General features: G+C 40.3%; 1 protein-coding gene across 4 annotated transcripts in view; it reads right to left on the reverse strand.

Annotated features, from left to right (window-relative positions):
• Col12a1 (collagen type XII alpha 1 chain) overlaps positions 1 to 25210 on the reverse strand; it is a 117783-nt gene that overhangs the window by 76413 nt on the left and 16160 nt on the right. For 2 of the 4 annotated variants that reach the window (NM_013142.1, XM_087560601.1), the window contains 10 exon segments: positions 1100 to 1221; positions 2149 to 2341; positions 2890 to 3156; positions 6176 to 6448; positions 15551 to 15823; positions 16307 to 16579; positions 19747 to 20019; positions 21915 to 22517; positions 22939 to 23229; positions 24999 to 25172. The exons of the other annotated variants lie outside the window; for them this stretch is intronic. In NM_013142.1, coding sequence (NP_037274.1) covers positions 1100 to 1221; positions 2149 to 2341; positions 2890 to 3156; positions 6176 to 6448; positions 15551 to 15823; positions 16307 to 16579; positions 19747 to 20019; positions 21915 to 22517; positions 22939 to 23229; positions 24999 to 25172 — 2742 coding nt within the window. 4 annotated transcript variants of the gene reach the window in all.

Below are 25210 nucleotides of genomic sequence, written 5' to 3' on the forward strand. Positions count from 1 at the left end.
TTTTTCACCTACTGTATATAAAAATTAGGTAAATTCAGACAGCAAAGTTTGCACATTGAAAGAATTGAAGAAGAAGGAAGACCATTTGGAAAAGGATGCAGAGAAACACACAAATTGAGAGCTGTCGAGACAACGAACAAAAACACAGATACAAAGCTAAGGTGCTTTGGGAAGAGAAAATAATCCCAATATCCTCAGTGAGAAGCTACAAAATAAAAATATAAGCCAGTTAATATCATCATAAGAGAAACAATAAAACAATGCAAAATATCAAAATTTGACACTTTCCTTTATCCACCTTAACTGTAAATGCTCTTTTTATTGAAGCTTGCCTCCCAGCTAGAAACTTTCCCATTTATTGCAATGTTTTCAGGTCATAGTTACATCACTTTTCAAATGAACGAGAATCAAGAAATGCTCATCACACTACCAATTACTTTAGTGCCATTTGTGTATGACTCTTCTCATGATGGAAGACTGTCATACATTGTTCTGGAACCTACATCTTTATGGCCTTGACTTCTCTCGTTATGCTAAGAGCTACTGGTTTTAATAAGTGATTATTTTTAAAGTTTAGAAGTAAAGTCTACCTCCTACTCTCACCTTTAATTGCCTTAAATGCTGGCTTGCCTACATCGAAGCTGTGAATACGGCAAAGACAAGCCATCTAAAGGACTGTGCTACTGTTGGCTTCTAAGTCATGAGTGCCCAGTTCCTTATGTATAAAGCCTTCTTTCTCAGTCCAAGGAAGCCATCAAAGTAAAAAATATATAATTATTTTAACAAAAGAAAATCATACCACTAAAAAGAAAAAATAGAAAATTACACTTAATAAAATAAATTTTTTAAATAAAATAACCAATAAGGACTGATTTTTAAATAATCAAGTATTCAATTAATGCAAAATTGAAAATGAAAAGCCAAAAACTGGGCTCAACTGGACATTCGAAGCAGTTTCTACAAACATAAAAAAGTTTGTCAATTATTTAAATAAATCGTAGTGAAAGTCACAGTTGTCATCGTTTAATAGCCTCACACCTCACATGTGCAATAGCATCATACTACTATTTCCCCATGGAAATGCAACTCGGTTTCTTACCGGAAGATAGAAATGGTGTCACGGTTGTGTCAGAAAGGGTTGTCATTTCCTGCCCAACAAGTGGTAAACTTTCTCCTCCATCGAACATCCCAAAAACATTGACTCTATATGTAGTGCCTGCCCTGAAACAGTAACAGGCAGTGTGGGTGTGGACTGTGGTCTCAAAGGACAGTTCTCGTCTTGTTAAAGATACTTATCTTCACTAACAAACTTTCACCCATAGGAACGTAAAATGTTCAGTATTGCAAAAGCACAAAGATAGCTGCCATCACATTCCAGCTTGCTGATGTCACAGGAAACAAGCCACCCAACATTCCAGGGAGCTCTGGGGATTTACAGCACTGTCCCAGGACTTTTCAGAGGCAGCGTTTCCCCCATGTTACCTTTCAGTGTTGGGAAGAATGAGCTGCCTTGCTTAGGCTGCTTCTGAGATGCGGGCTTTAGGGTGATTGAAATGCTCTGTGTCTGCACAATGACCTGAGACACTCAGCACTGGGCCATGTCAAGCAGTGACCTCCTGAATTTCATCCTACCTACTCAAGTGATCAGGAACAACAAGCACTATACAGGTTCCAACATTACTAAATGAATACTTAAGTGAACAAAATTCCCAAGAGGAATGTACAGTAACCCACTGGTGCCACTGGATGAATGTGGAGTGCTGTTCGAATTCACACTCCCTTGTTTTCCAACTCACTGTCTAAAACTAGACCTCTAATCAACCCAAGGCTGTTCTGCCAGCTGGCAGCAAGCACAGACTCTGGCCTTTGAGCTCCAGTATGCTTCACTGCTGGGACATCCACCATGGGGGTGGGGGACGTCTCAGAATGAGTCACTTGGCCACAGATTTTCACATGACTGCAAGTGCAATGAAACTATGTGATACAGACATGTCAAGATCCAAGTATTCTTAATTATCTAAACAATACAAGCCGTTTGTCAAGCTTAATTCTTTGCTGGTCTCTACAAACGTGAGGTAGTTCTTTGTGTAAAACCTACTAGTTCACATAAACGATGCAGTCCTTAGCACAAATACAGTTCATTCCTACCTAAGCTCCTCCAAGACAACTGTGTTGTCATATGGTCCAAGGACCAACTCCCCAAGTCTTCTGTCGTCACCTGTAGGGTGAAAGGTGACTTTGTAACCTTTCACTTCCCCAGGGGCAGGCTCCCAAGTCACTCGGAAACTTGACATTGTTGGGTCAGAAGTTTTGAGGTTTCTCGGCGATTTAAATCGAGAAGCTATAAAAATAAAAGTTTTTAAAAAACAATATTATCAATAAGATAGGCTCAGGCATTTTGCATTTACTCCCACAAAAATATGGAAATATAAGAAAGGTCAAGTCTAATCGTGCAAAATGTCAGGCTCAACAAAAACCCTGAGAAACTGAGTTCTGCAGGGGCAGCATATACAATTCTCACAATTCAGGCAAGTTTTGGATTGATACATTATTAGCAGTAGGATCATTTCTCCAGGAACTAGATTTCCAAAACAAATAATACGCTAATTAGACATCCCATCTGCTAAATATAATTTGAATTTGTAACAAATATAAATATTCGTATATGTGGTACTAGAGCTTAAATCCAAGGACCCATTCCTGTTTGGCAAATACTCTATAACTCAGATACAACCTACAACCCCAGATTCAATTTAAAATGTTTAAAAATGAAATAGATACAAAATCTTTTGAAATGGCCATACTGTCTCCCTCAAAGGCAGCAGCAGCAGCAGCAGCAGCAGCAGCAGCATCATCATCATCATCATCATCATCATCATCATTGTATACCTGTTGTTCCTGATCCTTGTCTAAGCTTTCCTTCTCCTGTCTTATACATTGGGAGAACTGTGATGTCATATGTGGTCTGGGGTTGAAGCCTCTTTAGCACTGTTGAAGTGACCGTGGGTGGAACCTTAGCAACCATCTGTCTCCCACCCCCTTGAGGGCGATACACAACGCGGTAGTTGATGACTTTCCCCGGCGCTGCTTTCCAGGTAACTCTCATTGTGTGTTCTGTTTCTTCATCCACTTTTAAGATTTTGGAGTCTTGAGATACTGTGAAACACAGAATAGTAGTAATAATGTATAGCTTGTTGAAAGAAAACATTTTTGCCTGCCTCTTCCTTCGTGAAAGAAGAAACTCTGGATTCTAAGTGTGGACACAGATGTCGTGCTGACCCTTGCCGTCTTGGTTTCGTGATGGCATGTGAACCTCCTCTCAGCATGGCCTCAGTAGAATGTTCTTGCTTTATCCAGTTAATACTAAAATATGAAAGTTCATATTGCAGGGATTTCCTATCTGCATTCTAGAGATTTTGCAAAGAAAAAAATCAATCTCTGAAGATGTGGTTTTAAATTTTTTATTGTGTTTTATCTGTAAAGAATTCCTCTAGTAATAACGCCACAAGGAATACTAGAGATCAAAAACACAGAGTTAGAAATTTTATTCAGGCATTTTCAGAAGCTACAGTCTGTAAGTGCCCGGCCAGAGTTAGTATGATTGGCACCAACCTTCTCATCGCTGTGTGTCTAAGACTATGAACACAAAACAGACAATTCTGACACACAAAAAAAAATCTCAAAAGCTAACAGATGTTAGCATACACATCAAATACTTTAGAAAGTACTATGGGTTAATATCTATCTAATGCATAGATAATATAATTATTAAACTGTTATTAATATTTTATTATTATGAATAAGTCTCCGAAATAGATCGCCAAATATCTTCCAACAACATATATCCCCTTTCTTACAATGAATTTATTAGCCGGGTCATTTAATGCAATGCAAGACTCTTAAGACTCAAAGGTTCCTAAGTACTTTTAGAAGGCACTAAAGCTGAAGGAAACAAAATCACCTGTCTTTGCTGATTTTTAATGGAATTTTGATGCTCAAATGGATAAGAATCATAATGAAACGGCTTTGAAATGGAGAGAATAAAAACGTTGTTAAAATAGTTTTTAGACAATGAACATCACTTGTCTAAAAAGTGCCAGTGATGCCTGGGATATTGAGACAGACTCAGGCTGGCACTATGGTTGGCCATTTTGTTGCTGGAGTGTTTCTAGACACCAACACAGGCCGGTGGGATCCAGAGGGAATCCTGTGGTTTCCTTTAACTAGCTGACAAGATGGTGGGAGTCCACATATATTGGGACCCACATGCAGAGCACTGCTGTAGAGATCATGCCACAAACTGAATGCTCTGAAAATATACAGATCTTTGAGTCCTGACCCAATATAAATCAGGGCTATGGATAAGGAAAGTACCACAAACTAGGGAATGCTCCACCAAAAACAAACAGAATCACTCTTGAAGTTCATATGTAGCCAGAAAGGCTCTCCCAGGCAGAAAACCAAACATCAGAATTGTGGTGACACCATGTAGAGTATACAGCAGGTGATCGCTTCAATAACAAAAGAAAAATGCTTCTAAACTAAAATAGGGCTTCGAATTTCAGAAAGATCAAACTATTTCCAAATAACTACAGTCCAGGTAGGAGTGAGGGGCATTTGTAGTAATATGCTGTCCAGGTCCCAACAAGCTAAACTCACAATATCTGGATTCAAAACAAAAATTATAAGGTATACCAAGAAGAACAAGGTAATGATCTAAATTGTTGTCATAATAATTGTGTCCTCCCTAAAACCCATGTTGATGCTTTAACCTCCAACACTGATACTTGCAAGAATGACCTTTGGGAAGACAATTTCAGTTAAATGAGTTTGTGTAGATGCAGTCCTAATCTAATGAGAATAGTGTCCTTAGCAGAGGAAGTGGAGACTAGTTCATGCTAGCTCTCCAACCCTCACCTCTGATGTAAGGAACCTTAATGGGGGTGGGGGTAAGGCATGTGGGCGTTTAAGTGTGTAGGTGTATTTGTAGGTCATGATGTCAGATAAAAAAAGGGACCATGAGAGAGAAGGAAGAGATTTGGGGGGAGATAGAAATAAAGTAATAAAATACTTGTAACTGGGAAGCATGAAAGGGGAAGTAACTAGTGGAAGAAAAGAAAGAAGAGAAAGCCAGAGGGAATAGCTGGTAGCAGTCTGGAAAAACAAACGACCGTGTATAATGAAATCTACATCAATGGGGATGCCACAGTGAAACCTATTACTTTATATGCCAGTCTGAAAAATATGTCTTACAGTAAAAGAGAGGAAAAATGAAAAGCCTCATTGGATTATTACTAATGTTCTTAAACACTAATTGGTGAGCATCTGTAGTTTCCTAGAAGGTGCTGAGTGATAATATATTGTACAATCCCTATCTAAGATTTTCTCAGCAGAACAAGTCACCTATATCATACATAAAGTTCTCAAAAGTTTCTTCCACAATTTACAACTGAGAAAAATGGAGAGTTAAAGCTTCTGAGTAATGGCTTTAAAATAGATCTTTCTTCTCAAAAAGAGCACAATCCCAACCTTCCAAGTCTTTATAAACTTAATGTGTTCATAGGATGGTGGCCAAATGCTCCACCTCCCTCACACGGGGACACACTCCGAGGATCTCTATTGCATTCTGCATTTCCATTAACTCTTTACAGTGAAGAAACTGTACTGAGGTGAGGTACATCAAGTCCTACGTCATTTTTAGTGGGAAATTATGTTTTAAGAAGAGAAGAAAGGCTTTGTTGTGTTCTCATAACCAAAAGTCAGTGTTTCTTACATCAGAATGCTACAGACTGCCCTGGCAAGCTTACACGCCATGGGTTTTACAACTCACAGGTACTTTCACACACTCGGCATGCCTCTGCTGAGCCAGCCACGGTGAGGAGGGACAATGAGTAGTCTAGTCCCAGTTCATGATTTTCATGGCACCATCATTCAGGTGCCATGTCCTTGACATTCAATTGAATTCAAAAAGTGTCCAAATGTGATATTTTTCAAGCCCAAACCTAATTTGAACTTAAACCACACTCCTTAAGCAGCATGAATGTTCAGTGCTTTTAACCAAGTGAAAAAATAAGAAAATAAAAACCTCAGTGGTTAAACTGCATGTGACTGGAGCTGCCTAGTCATTAGGTAGCACCAACACGCATCCCAACACACCTGGGATGATGTTACCTACATTCAGTTGTGGCATCTCCAGTCACCGGCTCTCCTTCTCCACTGCTGTAAGTTGCAAAAACTGAAATTTTGTACTTGGTCTCTGGCTGCAGATTCTCAATCATAGTGTGAATTGCATCTCCAGGAAGAGTTTTCTCTCCAGCCTCAATATCGTCATAAAGCGACTTCCATGAGACCCTGTACCCTCGAACCATCCCTGGAGCAGATGTCCAATAGGCCCCGATTGATGTGTCTGTGATGTCTTTGGTAACTAGATTTTGAGGTGAACCACGTTCTGGAAGAGAGATTAAAAGAGTATGATTTTTTTTTAAATGTCAACTGGATAATTAAGTATTCCTTCATCCCGGTAGATATCCTAACTTACTGGACTCAAAGTCACCTATCTAAAATTAATCATTCCTTTTCAGCTTTGGGGCCTGTTTTTAATCAATGGAACAAATTGATGGAAGAAAATTCCATGGTGCAAGATTCCTAACTATCGGCCTTGCCCAGGTGCCCATTTTTATTGCAGTGACCTCTAGGCCAAGGCTGACATCCCAATTTGAGGAAATACACATTTTAAAATTCTTTCCAAGGGGAATAATATGTCTAAATATCAATATTTTATCACATTCCAATGTGCTTTAGGACGTAGCCCACTGTTCACAATGGTCTCCATGTCTTTCTAACCAGGTTGTTTTTTTCTGTCTGTCTAGTTTCAATAGTCTTGGTTGTGTTATGTGAATTATAGTCAATACAATTGTACACCACTTGCACACCTAAACCCCCACAAGTGCTTTCTGAAGAGACTTTTACTCGCATATTCCACTCAAAAGCACACACGAATACAAACTTTCAACATAGCTTAATCCAATGAAACTAAAAATCACCAACATTCTGGAAAACTTAAAAGTGATTAGTCATCGAAATAGAGCACACCACTTATTCTATCTAATCAAAACTGTCTGCTACTATATATATTATACATATACTATTATGTATATACTAATATATATTATACATATACTATTAAATAAAATATAGAAACCTCAACTTAATAATAGGCACAGATGGTTTCTAATAAAACCCTCACTTTCCATATTGGAAATGTAATATAAATATGGTCACTTTATATTGGCTGCCTTCACCAGAGTTTATGCCACACCATGATATAAATATAAAACCATCTGCCTTCTCAGCACACATGATGCCAGTGACTGTTTTACATCGATGGAAGCCATGGTATACATACTAGATTTTTGAAAGCTGTTATTTTCTCAACCGGGGGTGAAAATTAACATTTTAGAAATACTTATGAACAGTTAAGTATGAGCCAAAAGTAAAGATGATCATTGACAACCACAAAGTCAGTGCACACGCTCCTCATGCACGCAAGAAGTCAGAGGGAAAGATAAACAGAGGCGCTGGAATGCACACCAGACCCTAATGGAAACCTCTCTTCCATTATAAATAACTTTGAAAGCAGACAGGACTTCTCATCTCTAGAAGGAAATTAGCTGAATATTTCACTGGAACCAAACACTTATTTTCAAGAACATAGTGACTTTTTTCCCCTCAGCTAAAAAACCCTTTATAGGAGTGTGTGCTGTTTGCGTGGGAATAACCCTGTGTTTTCTTTACTTGCAGAAATGCATATTCAAATCGCCAGCTTCTCGGCTTGGTTTGGCTGTTCATTGTTTTCTATTTGTTTTGGTGACTGATTTCCCACAACTCTGTTAAGTTTCAAGTCTGCAACACACTTTTCCTTTGCTTACTATAGATCATTTTTCCATGTGTGTCTGCTTCTGAACCTCTTAGCCTGTAGTCAAAAGGGCTCCTGGAAAATGAATTCACTTGGTCATCACTTTGTATTTAAATAAGCTAATTAATGCATTAATGATATCCTCCAAACATACAAAAGTAACTTAAAATATGGGAAATTTTCTTCCAAACTAATACCACAGCAATCATCAACTTCTACTTTTCCTAAGGGCTATGCTTCTTAGTCTATTTTTCTCCCCCACTTTCTACAGCACTGAACTGGTAGCATTGTTTGTTCCCATGACAACAGGCATCAATCTCCCAAACACAAGCAAATGATTTCACTATGAGAAAAATAACAGGAAGAGAATTGTGGTTGAGGCAAAAATATATTCACAGAGATGTTTCTGTTACTTGAAACAAAAAAAGATTCCAAATCACTAGACATGTCTTCCCATGGGCTTAAGCAGCTATTTTAACATTCAAAAGACCAGTAAAGCTAGAGCAAAATGCTAGCAAAATCACAGTAAAGACTCTTTCAAATGCATTGATGACATGAAACTAATTTGCAAATAACTCTTTAAGATATAAAGGAAATAGCAGGGGCTGGGGATTTAGCTCAGTGGTAGAGCGCTTGCCTAGGAAGCGCAAGGCCCTGGGTTCGGTCCCCAGCTCCAAAAAAAAAAAAAAGATATAAAGGAAATAGCAACTAAAAAGTGTTTGAGTTTTCATTAAAAGCACACCAACAATGACTGAAATGGCCTCAGAGAAGATTCCAAGTCTCAAGGAACAGGCTTTAAGTGAGAGTTTCTGACTCAGGTGTATGAACATCATCTGCAGACACACATTCCACACTAAAGAAAGTTCAGACCCCAAAGAGAAAAATGCCTCAGTTCAGAAGCCAAAACTGAAAAGACAAATATTCCAAACACATTTCTTCTATCAGACAGAATGATAAGAGTACTCCTCAATGTTAAGTCTTTCTGTTTCCAGGCATCCTGACCGCTGTTTTGTCTATGAAGTCGGAGGCTGTAGTCTAATGAAATACAAAATACTTTGTAACACATGGATTTTTAAGGAAAAGATAATTCCATGACAAGAAAGTTTTATCAGACCTACAAGCTATAAAGTTTTGTTTGTTTGTTTGTTTGTTTTTATTTTAAATGAAATCTTGGTTTGGCTAATCATCAGATTACCAAAAATTGAAGAAACAGAGGAAACTGAAGTAAAATGGGCAGGATAGGGGCTGGATGCAGCTAGTATTGAAGTTAAGTGTGCAACCAGCTGAGTGTGTCACCAGCAAGCTCTGTCACTTTCTAGTACCTTAGCAATAAAACATCTGGATTGGACATGATAGGCCAAGCCCATCCCTGCTCAAATCAGAAGACATGAGACTGTCTCTAAATACTAACAGTTCGTAAAAGCCTTTTTTCCCCTTTGATTCTTTTTTCCGGAGCTGGGGACCGAACCCAGGGCCTTGCGCTTCCTAGATAAGCGCTCTACCACTGAGCTAAATCCCCAGCCCCTGTAAAAGCCTCTTAAATCTGTCCTGTGACTCCTCCCTGCATGGCTCTTTACTCCTTTACGTCCTCCCTCCACACACACCCGACTCTCCTTCTATTCCCCTCTCCATCCTCCCTAGGTTCTTTCTGCTGCTGCTACAGAGCTGTTTGTTCAGAAGATTCATGTGGCCAGAGAGGCAGAGAACCTCCACTCCAGCTTTTGTCTAGAATAACAGCTCCTTGAAAATGAGGTATTTGTGATTAACGAAACTGGCCACCTGAAGGGGTCATGATGAGGATGTCTGAGACTGTGACGGTCCCTCTATTGTGTGGTTATATCATCATACACAGCAAATCCAAGTCCCTTCAAGACTGGTCCTTGGAGAACTGGGAAGTTGATGTAGCTTATCATCACTCACTTTCCATCTCACAAAATGTGGTTTGGGATGCCCTCTCTCCCTTCTCTCTGCCCTATCCTGTCCCAGAAGAAAATGGCTCTCAACATGTTTGCCTTCAAACCCTCAGTGAAACTCTTACGGAGTTTTAGTCAAAGTGTCATCTAGGCAGGCTTTTGCTTGTTTAATATATGTCTGGGGTTGGGGATTTAGCTCAGTGGTAGAGCGCTTGCCTAGCAACTACAAGGCCCTGGGTTCGGTCCTCAGCTCCGGAAAAAAATATATGTGTGTGTGTGTGTGTGTGTGTGTGTGTGTGTGTGTGTGTGTGTGTGTGTATGTGTGTCTACTTTCTGCCTCGAGAAGTCCCAGTTGTCAGTAACTACCAGAAATTAGTTTGGTTAGACTACGCTTGAGGCAGGTGTCCATTTTTAAAATACATAAGAGAAGAGAGAAGAGAGAAAATAAGCAGGAAGTCAGAGTCTGCTCTGCAGGCACAGTGACGGGGGCACTGAGATACCCCAACAGGCTTCATTCCTTCATTGCTCTCTTGCTGAGTTGAGGCTCACAAGCCCTATAGCACTTGCTCCTTCCCTTCTGTGAGCTCCTCAAATGTTTGCATGATGATCCTGAGGCCTGTTCATGGTTTTTCCTGAATGAATGTTTCTCAATAATGCTTAAATCTCACTTTCTTCTGCTCTGACCTGTGTACCTGCACTTTCTATATTCCATTTATCTCTGGAATAGAATCTATTGCATCTGTTTCGAATATATCTTCCTAGCTCCATCGCTTCTCTTCCTTTGATTCCATCTCAGCGGTGTGCCTGCACGCACATTCTTCCTGGTGCCAGCGTAAGTGCCCGGAATAGGAGTATGTCTCTTTCACAGATTTAAAGGTGTAGGACTCAGAGTTTGCAATCTTGGTATTCAGTCAAAGGGCTGAGAATAAGTGACTTTTGAGTAGTTGGTCCTAAATAGTGCATACTAACATCCAAGGCTTACTGAACATTGCAGAAGAGAGGAAAAACGAACGCAAGCACGGAAAGCGGGCAAGGCTGTGGAACGCCATCTTTTGGACATGATATGGCCATTGCAGTCTTGAACTAGCAGCAGCTATGGGTACCTGCTTAGCATGCACAAAGTCAAGCCAGTTGATATTTCAACATGGAAAGGGGAGGGGCCCATGAGGCCCCACCCCTAGCTAAGGAGCCATTGGTTGCTATTGACAACCAATGGAGGCAGATTTCGTGTTTCTTAGGCACTGGCAGATCATCTATGCTCAGGCCAATAGTCCTGTGCCCAAATGCATTTGAGAAGCACTAATTGGACTCCAGGAGGTTATATTTTTTAATGAAAACATGAAGGTAGGAGGATGATGTGTTCAATGTCGGAGACAGAGTGTCCAGGATCAGTGGGAGGAGAGTTAGGGATAGATTAATTAAGATACATTGTATATATGTATGAAATTATTTAGAAAAACTAATTAAGATTATTCTTAAAAACAGCGTTGGTGTCCTCCACTTCTGTTCAGACTAGAAATCATGGGCGTGCGGGCATGCGCATGTGTGTGTGGGTGTGTGTGTGGGTGTGTGTGCGTGCATCAAAAAGCATTTTTTTCTCCTGTCTGCTTGCATCGTCTCATTGCTGATGCTGGGGAAGTTAGCAGACAGGTGTATTTCTCATGATCTGAACATCCACAAAGAGTTGAATTATACAATTTTTTCCGCATGCTACGCCAAAGAAGTAACGTCTCATTTAAGTAACTTTCCTATGTTTCCTTAGCACTTTTCCATTCGCCCTCCGAAAAGGAAATGAGCATCCAATTCAAACATAATTAAAATATAAATTAGCCGACGATGATAACTGAGGAATGAATCACCCTGTAACGAAGCTGTGTTTCATCTCATAGGCTGTTCCAGCCAGCCTTCACTGGACTTCACACAGCACTTTCAGAAATAGAGGTCCAATTGAAAATGTAATGTAAATGCTCCTCTGAATCAATTTGTCTTTTCCGTGAGACTCAGCTCAGAAGTCATCCAACTTTCCACAGCAGACGGTAGAAGACCTCCTCCTGGATAACATTCGTGTGGAAACAGAACCAGAGCCACCACTCCAGGGGACAAAGTTCACTGTCGGCAACTCAGTGCAGCTACTTAAGGGAAGAAGCAGTTTGTAAATACCTAACAACCAAATTGAGGTTCAGCCTCAGCACTGCCCGAGTAGACATCTCTCTTCCCTGTGCGCTGCCTCTCCAAGTCTGACTTAGCTTTATTTCTTGGGCGAGCAATTGAGCCACAGAAAAGAACCTAGATTGCCATTCCCTGGCAAAGTGCTTATAACCCACAATGTATGGTTTTCTTTTTTAAATTATGAGACAGCAGTAAATCTAAGGAAACAGAGAGGCCTTGTTTAGTCCACCTTGGAGAAGCCCATGTCACTGTGCAGAAGGCAGAATCCCTGCATGCTGCTGAAAAGCTCACTGTACCAAAATGTCAGCTGAGTCAACTTGGTCTGATCTGTAGGAAGCCATTCATGGGTCAGGCACTAGGAGGTTGCTACAGCAACTGAAACAAAGGAAATCCTGAAAAGGCATGGTTTCCATAGCCAGAAAATACTCAAAATTCAAAAACAGAACTGTATTGTCCCCAAACTGATATTTTCATTCATTTGTGGTGAATCTCTGAATCAAAGATATGTATTATTCATTTAGACTTATCAAAGCAGGTCCCCCTCCCTCTCCAGTCCCAACAGTGACTAGGAAGGCTTATCTTACTCAAAGTACATTTGCACACACAGCATCGGTTTAGTAATTACATTAAGCCTATCTATTCTAATGACAACAATGGGGGTTGGGGACAATATAAATCAAATATTATGGCTTCTGTTCAGATTCCTCTGAAATTTGGGTCTGAAATAGTAATAAACTCTGTCTTTGTGATTCTATCACACAACAGTCCTAAGCCAACCATGAACTTCCCGAGTGCCAATGCTAATAAATCTGTCTTCCAGAGACAGGGGAATTTGCAGATCGTCGTCTGCATTTCAAAAGCAGAAAGTACTAGGAAACAAATTCAAGTTAGAGGCAGTTGCAGACCATGCAAAGTATTCTAAATTTAAATTGAAAGCCACGTGCTCTCAAGGTAAGCTGCAAATTTTTCAACCTACAGAAGCTCTTGCTGGTTGACTCCAGGCCCAGGATAGAAGCCGCATTCCTTCAAGGTCTGCACTTAGCACCATCTCTCCCAGGAGAAAACCAGATTAGAAAACCAGCAGCCCTCAGCAGCCTTTGCCTGGCTCTACTCCGGGTTTTCCACTCCCCACATTCACCATCATATCCTATTCCTGTATATGGTATGTGAATTTGGCTGAGTTGATATAATAAAATGAAATGGAATAAGCAGGGCAAAAAAATATCTATTATTTTAATTTAGCCACAACTACACTTCCACAGACGTCAAGTTTACCACGCACAATGCAATATGTTCATAAAGGCAGGGGGACAGCACTTTTGTAACCTTCAGGATAGGCCGAGGACTCTATTATAAAGAAGCCTTTGAGCAACACAATTGGCTTCAGACTCACTATATTTTTAAGTTAGCTCACAAACTATTTTGCTCTCCTCCTTCTCAAGAAATAAGAAACCATGCCTTTTTTTTAGTTTACTTCCTATGCATCTTCCTCAGAAATGATTCCTGGTCATATATGTGTAGACGTGCATGTGCTAAACTCATATACATAAAGATAATTTGGAAATTACCCTATGCCATTTGTATAAAGTTATAAATTTATAAATAACTACACTATCCATTTGACCTAAAAGAAATCACAGGCCAAAAAGAATGTGTTTAAAAAAATACATTTTGCTATGTGAGATTTCTAGGATATTATTCTTGGTGGAAACTAATTTTTAAAATCAAGAAAGATGGGTGATGAAACACCATTTCCTACACTGGATTCAAATTTTGTAAACATCAACAGGCGTTACCTGTACTAGTCCCTCACAAGACTGGCCCCATCAACATCAACCAGGCAAGCGGGAGAGCCTCAGAACTAATGGTTAATGGCAGATTCTGGGAAAGGGGGAAGCCACTGTCTTCAGCTGTGTAGCCACTACTAATCCACAAAGCCCCAACAGATAGCTCCAGATAGTCACGTGAATGCGAGTGGCTCTGGTGAATCCAGTAGATCACAAGACAAAACAAGAAGGATTGAATGTGAGAGAAAGTTATGGGGAGCAGAGAGGGTGAGCAGGGGTAATAAGGAGAAGGAAGAGTTGGTGTGCAAGGCAGATGTCCATACATGAAAGAGTAAAACTAGCAATCAATAAGAACCAAAGTTAGTGAAGAAAGTTTGATGGCAGTGAATGCACTTTCTAAAATCCAGAAGATACAGGTGAGTATCAGAGGTTAAAAGGTCCAGTCACAAGGGGAAGCATTATCTCCAACAATTTCCGTGTATGGAAGAAATCATAACAAATATAATCTACGTCTATTCTGTAAAAAAATAAAATAAAATAAAATTTCGAGGTTTAGCCTATTAAAAAAATATCCTCTGATCAGTCTAGGCTGGAAACTCCTGGAAACCATGTGAAGAAGAGAACATCAAAAGGTTGGAGGAGCACACACTTCTCAAGTACCTTGGATGTTCTTCCAGACGCCAAGACTACATGCTTCTATTGCTTGGAGTTTGTTGCCCTGATAATTTCTGTTTGCCTCATATTTTCAAGCAGTTGATGCAGCCAATCAGTAGCTTTGAACTACTGAGGCTTTACTGTGTAAGCATGAGCTCTAAAGTTACTAAGTTATTTTATAGATAGTATTTTACAGTTCCCTAAGGGTCTCCCCAGCTTTCTCCCATTTGAGCTCCATAGTAACCCTAGGAGGAAGGTAAGAGGAGAACATCCCTCTGTACAGAAGCAGACTGAGACTGGGGGGTTGGGGTCATTTCAAGATCACATAGATAAGGGGCATAGCCAATGTTGTTCTGATCACCAGTATTTTATATACTGGGATTTGATATTTTATTTAAAACCTCTGCTAAAAATGGATTCTGTTGACTATTGAGATTACACTCTTGACTACTAGCATTTAATCTTTTATTTATTAAACTTATTTATATTTTTAATTCTTGACCAAAAATTTAATTTACAATCCAAACTATCTTTTCACAGGCATTGCCACTGATGGTTAAAGCACCCACAGTCCTCCTCCAAGCTCCTTGATGCAACTAACGTTGGGTCCTTTGCCCAACTCCACTGGTTTCTGCACTCGTGATATACTTCAGATTAACTTTCTCTCACCATTTCTCATAAGCAGTGTAAAATAGAATGATTAAAAATAAAGTAAACCCAAGAGCCTGTGGTGTAGTCTCACATTCCCATAGCAATTGTGAATGTTTTATGAAAAAAGACGACTAAAGTCAGAGAGTGGAGCCCATGTGGACCTGGAGAAGAGACATGCATGACCTGAAGACCTCTGAAGTCTCCTCAAGTTTACATTTCCCAAGATCCATTCACTTGAATGCTGCCCGCTTTATTCGTTGCAGCATCCCATGGCCTTACACCAGTTGCTTGCACTGTATTGCCCTACTGCTGTGTTATAGCATTCATTTTTAATATGCATTCCTTTTAAGAAAAAAAAAGACCACATAGTCCAGATCTCATTCTCTAAAAATGCACGCAGCTTCTTCATGTAAAAATCACACACAGACTTAATAGTCACTAGAACACAAGACATTAATTACCTTCAAGTGTTGTCCCTTTTCCAGAAAGGGCCTCACCAGCCCCAGACGCATACAGTGCTGTCACAGATAAGTCGTACTGTGTCCCTTCCTTCAAGTTCCTCAACACCGTGGTGGTTGTATCCCCTCTCACAGTGACCTCCTGAGTTTCACCTCCTGCTGCTGGGGTGTATGTGACAAGATACTGCTTCACTTTTCCTGGGGCCCCACTCCAAGTCAACTTCAGCGTTGATGTCGTGGCATCAGAAACTCTTAAGTCTCTTGGATTCCCTCTAACTTTATTTAAAAGAAAAGAAAAGATTGTGTCAAAGGGCATTCATTATTTAGTAAAAAAGACTTGAAAATACCCATTTTTTTCATGTGTGTCATATCAAATTGACATCCCATGTACTGACTCTGTGGCAAGGTAAACCATTGCCGAGCTAAAAATGCAAGCACTGCTGAGTAGGCGCCTACATGATAGTGATGAGCAAACATCTAATCACTTTTCTGTGTTTACACCAATTAAAATCTTCCATAGAAGCCAGACATAGCACCACGCTCCTGCCATCCCCCGCTCTAAGAAGGGTAAGATAGAAAAATCCTAAGTGTGAGGAGACCCTGGGATACACATGGGTATTCTGTCTCGAAGGGGGTGAAAATCTTTTGCGCGAAATCTGGCCTCAGAATCTTCCACATAAAATAGTTTCCGCAAAGCTTCCCTACAACTGGAACAAGGTAGCGCGCTTTGCCTCCATGCGATTGGCATATCGTCTCTACCTTCTTCAGTGGCTGCACTTCCTGTCAGTGGAGAGCCAGGTCCGGATGAATATTCAGCAATTACAGATATTTCATACTTTGTGTCTGGCGTCAGGTTCTCCAGTGTTTTCCTCCTCTGGTTGGCTGGAGTACTGACTTCTTTACTTTCTCCACCAGAAACTGGTCTGTACATAATTCGGTACCTTAAGACTCTCCCTGGAGCTTGAGACCAGGTAATTTTAAAACTGTCCGTCGTCTCATCAGTCACCTTCAGGTTTCGTGGTGCTCCTTTTACTGAAATTTAAAAATACATCATTTTTTTTAGAAAGCAATCTGATTTGATGTGAGTCCAAGAAGTAGTTTTTGAACATTAATTATAAGATTTTGTTTTTCTAACTGAATTCCATGAGCAGTTTTGTTTACAAGCATGCTACTTACAACATTCATTGGCCAGACCTTAAAACATCCTGCAAGTAATTTCCTATTTGTATGGTCATTTGGCATAGAGGAAAACCTAGACTACAGATACAAAGAAGTATATGACAAGCACTTAATGAATGTCAATAACTATAAATCTTGAGGTTGAATTGCAATGTAGATAACACAGACAGACTCTTCAATGAAATTTTCAAGTAAAAGTCCAAATGAGAGCAGCATTGGACTTTATGTTTGGAAAACATGCTCGAGAAGAAAGATTGCCCATATGGAAATAAAGGTGAACTCATTCTCAATTCACTAGAGTGACACTGGAGTGGAATGTGGTTGTATGCAGGTGACAAGCAGAATTAGAAGTTTACTTAAAATTTCAACGTATCACGGAAAGAGAGAGGTGGCTGCGTGGTTGAAAGTAGGAGTGCTCTTACAGAAGACCTAGGTTGGTTCCCACCACCCACACTGCAGCTCACAACCAGCTGTCGCTGCCATTTTTAAGGTTATTAGATCTCTTCCAGCCTCTGGGGGCACTGTAAACACATAAAACTAAAATAAATAAACCAAAATTTTAAAAGAAGAAGTCAATACACCAATAGATCACTCCAGATAACAAAGAAAGGAATATAAAATAAATCCAGCAATAAACAAATATTTGGAGAGTGGTGATGTATACCTTAATCACAGCACTGAGGAGGCAGAGGCAGGTAGATCTCTGTTGGCTAAAGGCTGGCCTGGTATACGTAGTCAGTTCCAGGCCAGCCAGGGCTAAATAGTGAGACCCTGACCCTCACCAAAAAAGGAAGGAAGGATGGAAATTAGGAAGAAAAGAATAAGGGAAGGAAGGGAGGAGGGAAAGAAAGAAAAAGAAAGGAAAGAAGAAAGGAGGGAGAGAGAGAGAGAGAGAAGCAAAAGAAAGAGAAGAAAGTTGTATTTGGCAGCCTGTATCCATGATTCATTAAGTATGTCAAGAGAAAAGACCAAATTAGCCAAAACAAATGAAGCAGAATGACTAATGGCTGTGGATCCTGGCTCTGGAGCTTAATGGATGTATAACTGGAGTCACAGGTTATTCAGCAGTTAAACATGACTACTTATTAGATTATTGAAGTACTTAAATAAGATAATCCATGAGAAATATTTAGTATGACATTTGATACCTAGTAAGCGCTCAAAAAGCACCAGTTAATTAAGATGTTAAAAGTTAAAACTTGACTATTTACAAAAAAGAAATTTAAATGTCACAATTTCATGAAAAACAGTAGGGCTGTCAGTCATCAAGCTCGTCTGTGGTGGCCCAATGTCTAAACAGTAGAGTATTTGTGAACACACTGGCCTCAACTCAAAACTCCCTCCTTCCTTTTCCCCCTTTCTCTCCTCCTCCTCTTCCTCCTTCTCTTCCTCCTCCTCCTCCTCCTCCACTGTTGTTGTGGTGGTGGTAGTTGGTGATGGGGTGATGAGAATGTAGTGTTTATTTCTACAGTTTATTTTTATGAAAAAAACTGTAATAAAAAGAACTCTCTAAGTAATATTAAAGGGAAAACCAGTTCCCCATAGCCAGACACAAACAATGTCAATATATTTGTAAGCAAAGTAGTTTTTCAGCCAATTAAAAGAATGAAAATAAAACTAAGTACAGAAAATACAACTATAAGAGTTTGGATTGGAAAATGTTCAGTCTCAAGGTTAGTGCCCTAACGTGACTAAGAGTATCATTGTCTCCTATGCCTTTTACTTCTTGCTACAGAAAACTTTCTCTCTTCTGTTTCAAGAGAGCTCTGAAATAGAGCTGTCCAGCACCCAGCCCTTCAAACTTTAGTGTTCTGGGAAAATGAAGCAGACAAAACAAACATTGTATCTATTTGTACAAAAGGATATTGGAAGTGAATGGGGGAGTGACAGACTTGTGTTTCTTCTTGTGCTGCAGTCAACAAAAAGGCAGAAATATCTTAAATATGAAGATCTAAGTTATAGAACCATAAGAATAAATGAATTAGGCACTTTAGTTGGCCTGTAGCCAGAACTATACCTATGTCATGTACAAAAAGAAAATACCAATCTTCTTTGAAAAATGTTTTAGAGATGAAGATTCCCTAATTTTATTAATAAGGTATGCAATGTGTGCTGACTCTATCTTTAACTGCTTCTTTATGCATCTTAAATTCTCATGATGCCCCTTTGGGTTTTTTTCCCCTGCACCCAAGCAAAATAAGGAAGAGAATTTACATCTCTTGTAATTTATCACCGTTTCCATATTAAGAGTTCCTGACTTTTTTTTCTTAGCCATATTAAATGCCAAACGAAATTAATTATGCCAAAAGGTATTCAGCTCTACTCAGTAAAGAGGACGCATCTCAAACACTAGTAGGATTATTTCACTAATGTCCCAGCAGTGTTGTTCACAACAGCTAAAAGCGGCAACAACCAGAACAGATGAGTAAACAGAGCATGATGTGTCCATACAATGAGATCCTAGCCATCCTTTGAAAAACGAAATTCTGCCCAGCCACACTCAGGGGTCAAAGGCAGACAGATCTCTGTATGTTCAAAACTAGCCTAGTTTACATAGCAAATTAAGGTCAGACAGACCTACATAGTGAGATTCTGAGTTGATAAATAAATAAACAAACAAACATGTAACATGGATGAGAAATTAGACAAAGTGAAAGAAGTCACACAGAGGAAAGCCATCTCATGATTCCATTGTGTGCAGGCTTAAAAATAATTGAATTCGAAGAGACAGGAGGTAGGATGACAGACAGTCCAGGAGCAGGGCACCTGGGAAGTGGTGAACCGCTCTGGCTACAGGGTTCTGGCTACGCACATTCTACACATGGATGATGGTGATGGCACATGTATGAGATCAATAAACTCCATGCAATTAACTGTGCACCTAAGGATGGCTGAAATAGCTGAAAAGGTTTTTGTTTTTCATTTTCATGCTCTAAAAGCAGGTGGTTTATTCACGTTCTAACATTGCTCTCTAATTAACTGCAAAGTTTTGAAACAACATGGGAGAGCCCCTCCCGTACCTTCAGCCGTGGTCTCCTCCCCAACTACAGGGACGCTGAAGCCATCCTCATACTCTGCCGTCACATTCACCAAGTACAGGGTCTCTGGTTTCAGGTTGCTGAGAACAACACTGGTGCTGGAGGCTGGCTCCACCACTGTGACCTCATCGTCACCAGTAGTGTCCTTGTACGTGATGTGATACGAGAAGACGTTGTCTCCAGCAGGAGACCATTCAGCTTTGAAACTATTAGCAGTTACCTGAGTAAATCTCAGATCCTTTGGCGGCACATAAGCTGTTTAAAAGGAAAAAAGAAAGAATTTAAAATTTTTAAATCTATGAAGGACCTATAAAAATAGACCTCTCGATTTTGTGCTTCTGAAATGGTTGCTATTCATTCAGGAGCAAAGTCATTGAGACCCATGCACACGACCACTGAGAGAAGGCCTCACTCTTAAAATGAAGTCCTGATCATTTTCCTTGACTATTCATAACAGTGATTAAATTGTATAAAGAATGTAATAAATTAAAATGAACTTATTGAACGCTGAGCTTCTCAAGACGAAGCATTAATAAAATAAGCATTTCCCCACAAGTGTATATTTAGATAGTAGTAGATTTTAAATGAACCATAACAATTTTCCCATCCATCCTAGTACTTGAATATTACCCCTTAGTGACAGGTAGACAAATATTTCAGGGTAAAACTAAGGAATTTTCTGGCGGATGAATAATTATAGTAACTGGTAAGGGACCTCTGCTGGGAAAGCATTTGTCATGCAAGTATGAGGAACTGACTTGACCTCCCTGAATTCATAAAAAGCTGCATGCAGTGGAGAGTGGAGTTCTCCTGTAATCCCAGTGCTTCTTCAGCAAGAAAGAGGGGCTGAGAGGCAAGAGCTTAGCCTGAGCTCACAGGAGAAAGCAACAAAAGACTGCCTCAAACAAGGTAGACGTCAAAGACACCAGAGCGCTCTCTCTCTCTCTCTCTCTCTCTCTCTCTCTCCCTCTCTCTCTCTCTCTCTCTCTCACACACACACACACATACATACACATACACACACACACACACCCCACCGCATGTGTGTGCCCATCATGACACACACATATACAAAAGTATAAATTATTAACAAAAAGAGCTAAATGTGTAGCAGAAGCATCCCATGTGCAGCCACCAAACCCAGTCACTATTGTTGATGACAAGAAGTGCATGCTGACAGGAGCCTGATATGGATGTCTCCCAAAAGGCTCTGCCAGAGCCTTGCGGATACAGATGAGGATGCTTGAAGCCAACCATCAGACTGAGCACAGGGACCGCAATGGAGGAGTTAGAGAAAGGACTGAAGGAGCTGAAGAAGGGGTTTGCAGCCCCATAGGAAGAACAACAATATCAACCAGCCACACACCCCAGAGCTCCCGGAGACTAAACTACCAACCAAAGAGGGACCCATGGCTATAGCCACATAAGTAGCAGAGGATGGCATTGTCTGGCATCAATAGGAGGAGAAGCCCTTGGTCCTGTGAAGACTCGTTTCCTCGGTGTAGGGGAATGCCAGGGTATTGAGGTGGGAGTGGATGGTTGGGAGGGGAACATCCTCATAGAAGTGGGGGATAGGGGCGATGGGCGAGGGGGAACCAGGAAAGGGGATACCGTTTGAAAAATGAATATATAAAATATCGAATAAATAAATAAATAAGAGCAAATATACCAGAAAACTTAAGGAGGGATTATAAAACGGGTGATATTTTTAAGTAAGCATTGGAAAGAACAATTTAGACCAATCAAGAAGATAGAGTATTCTGGATGTAAGGTATCATGCCCAAAAATAACCAAGAAAAAGAACACACAAAAGAATTCAAAGTTCCAAGCCTGTTTTAGTTGCTTTGGGTTCAAAGGACCCAGATCTGTATTTACACAGTAGAAACTTGGTAAGTGCCTGTTTAATTGGCTATGGCAAATAGGTATGATGAAGCTGGGTCCTAGACTTGCTTGAGGACCTAAGGGAGGAAATCTAATTTGGGGCAAGCAATTTTTTTTCACCAATAATGGAATGGTATGTGTACCCAGGGGAAAGTTGTGTGTCAGACTACACTAAATCCCATGGTTTCCCACAGCAGTTGGAAGTTTCCTTGTAGCCAGTGAATCAAAGAACCCTACCCATGGCTTTAGAACTCGGAGGCTCTACCAACCTTTCTTCTTTATAGCTGCCAACTCTTGCTCAATTCTAAGACAGATAGACTGTGTGAGTTCAAACGATATCCTCTGAAAGGCATCGAAGTCCTCCACTGTGAACACATGTGTCTCAGCGGGAGGAGAGGCAATGGCTTCCAGTTCTGAGCGCACAGCATCCTTTACACCAACTGCGAAGATCTCCACGTCCGAGTTCCTGAGTTTTATAGCAGGGTCCCTGAAAGCATCTGACGACTTCCCATCTGTGATGAGAATCATCACCTTTGGTACGTTGCTTCTGGAGCCTTTGTTAGGCACAAATATTTTCTCTCTGACGTAAGTCATTGCTTTGCCTGTGTTTGTGGATCCTCCCCTGTACGGGAAGTTATTTATTGCTTTGATTATGTCTTCAACTCTGTTAAACTCCTTCAATGTAAATTCAGTGTGAGGGTCTCTGCTGTACTGGACAAGGCTTATCTGCACCCTGTTTGGAGAAATCTCAAAACTTTTTGCAAGAACTTCCAAAAAGGCTCTAACTTTAACAAAGTTTGCAATGCCGATGCTGTAGGAACCATCAACCAAAAACACGATGTCGGCTTTTATATCCACACCACGTGAACATTCTGTGAAGAGAAAGAAAATCCATTAAACATAAAGAAATAAAATTAAAGATATAATAAAATTACGATATAGATATCTTGCTTTCCCTATAAGTCTACTTCCTTTCAAAAGCTGCTACAAGGCTGGAGAGGCAGCTCAGTGGGTAAAGTGCTTCCTGAGCAAGCATGGAGACCTCGGTTTGGATAGTCAGCACCCACTTGAGAGCCAAGGGCATCTGTTACACTGTGCTGAGGGCATGGAGACAGGCAGATCCTGGGGCTTGCTAGCCAGCCAGTCTAGGCCAGTTCCAGTAAAACGCCATTGTGGGGGGTGGAGGGAGAAATGGAGAAAAAAAACTACTGCAAATTCTATGTTTAAAACAAAGTCTGAACTAGTAGACCCTGATGTGGTACTCCAGCCATAGCAACAAAATGGCTACCTTACCTACTTGAACTTTCATTGGCTGTGTCTTCTCCATGACTGAAACAGGCTCACTGGATGTTAGCCCCTTCATGGCAAAAACGCTGATCTGGTATTCTGTGTCAGCTGAAAGGTCACGAACATTGAGCGTGGTCGTCTGGGGCCCCACACTCAAAGCGTGATGGCGGCTCCCGGCAGCCATTGGTGTGAGGAGGATCTTATAGCCAGTCACAGCGCTGGGAGACGGATCCCATCTCAGCCTAATGAATTTTGATGAGAGATCTGTGACTACCAGATTTGAAGGAGGCTCGATGACTAAAAGGAAAAGAAGAAAAAGAAGCACGTGGTGATTAATAAAAGGGTATAACTCTATTAGGTTTTACATTTGGACCTTCAATTCTTCTTGTTCACATTGATGATGTCTGTATCAAAAAGTGTCAGCTGCTACCCTTTCTCCCTATTTCCATCTGTTGGAAGTACTTACTGCCAGGATTTTAGTTAGTATGCTCAAAAGTTTGATGAGGAGGAGACATTTTTGTGAATAAATGGATGAAATTATGTTTAATGTTTAATCCTTCTCTGAATCCAAACCTTTCATTTTGAATTTGGCATTTTACTCCTTGTCTTTCTTTTCAGGTCCCAGTATAGATGTTTGCTAACTATTCAAGACACTGACAATTTACTCAATACAGGCACTGAAGGAAGATGGTCACAGCTGTGATGTGGTCCTCGCTACCCATACGGGAAAGTTCAAATAGGGGCACAACAAAACTTGGCACTCACACGATTGCATTTCACTTCTAACCTGTTTAAAGTAAAGAGAGATAATCCAAGAAAAGTGAAAGTGGGCATATAGATTTTATGATAATGTAGACTTATGGCGAGCCAAAGTTAGCCATTAGACAGTAGAGAAACAGAAAGGATTCAGAGCCTATGAAGCATTGTGAAGTCCTGGGAGAAGTAAAGTCAAGGAATTTATGAAAATATGATTGAAAATGGAGTCATGTGCAAGCTGTGCTCAACCATTTGTCAATTCCCAAAGAGGGGTAAAGATAACCATGGGGAAATCAGGGCTCTCGGGGTTCAAATGGATACTTGTAAAATATCTTTTGGAAATATCTCTTCTCCATGTACTTAGAAACAATAACTGGTAGACGTGGGAAAGCTTTTCAGATGGGGGTATCATCCTGACGGATTGTGGAAAGATGTGAACACATGAGTGTTCCTTGTCCTTTGGTGGTGGAGAGAAGCAATGTTGTCATTCATTCATGTTCTAGAATCCTAAAAATAATTGTCTACAACCTGCCAGTGTTTAAGTCCGAGTATAAAATAATTAAATCAACTACCAGAAAAGCCTGATTATGCATAGACAGTATATACCAAAAGATTTTTTTATAAAAGTCTAATCAATGGAGGAGGGGACTCTTATGAGGCCCCTAGACAAAGAACTATAGGCAACTAAAGAATGCTGAGAATGGGAGAAATGGATTTTTCCAGAGTTTAACCAATACCAAGTGGATCCTTGAAATCATATACATAAAAGTAACAATAAGCAGACTCAGCAGGCTGTATTTATATATTTATGCATTTACACACAGGCACACAAATATATATGTAACAATAACAAACAAAAATAATCCATTAACTTAAATGGAAGCAAAGAGGCACATGGAGTGGTTTGGAGTGAAGAAAAGGGGGAGACAACTATGTCATATTTTAGTTTTTTAATTAAAGTTAAAATATTAAATAAACTATATCTAATCAAACTTTCCCCTCCCAACCCAAAAATGTTCAAGACCTTCACGGAAAAATAAGTATTTTGTCAAATCTTCCAATGGAGGGAGAAAATAATACCAAGGTATTAACAAGTAGAGTTACTGGCCAGTCACTCGAAGAAGTGGTTAAGGTATGTCTGTTCTAGAACACCTGCAAAGCAGGAGTCACTGTCAGAAAGGGCTAGCACATATACCCCTCCCCCTCAAGAAACAAGCACTCACCTTCTACTCATTTCTCCCCGCCCCATGGCCTTGGGCTTGCTAGGCTAGTGCTCTACCACTGAGCTAAATCCCCAACCAAGCACTCACCTTCTTCTCCACTGACCAGCTCACCAAGTTGCTCATCAACTCCTGAACACACCTGGGAGATTATCTCATTCTGAATGTCCACGATTGCATCAAAATTGGCCACATTGAACACGTGGTTCAGGGAAGGTGTGGATGCAATTTGTTTGAGTTCTTTTGCATCTGCAGCTTTAATGCCTTAAAAACAAAAGGGTGGGGATATGATAAAATGCGAG

The sequence above is a fragment of the Rattus norvegicus genome, chromosome 8 (genome assembly GCF_021556685.1).
Source record: "Rattus norvegicus strain SHRSP/BbbUtx chromosome 8, alternate assembly SHRSP_T2T, whole genome shotgun sequence".
NCBI classification, from domain to species: Eukaryota; Metazoa; Chordata; class Mammalia; order Rodentia; family Muridae; genus Rattus; species Rattus norvegicus.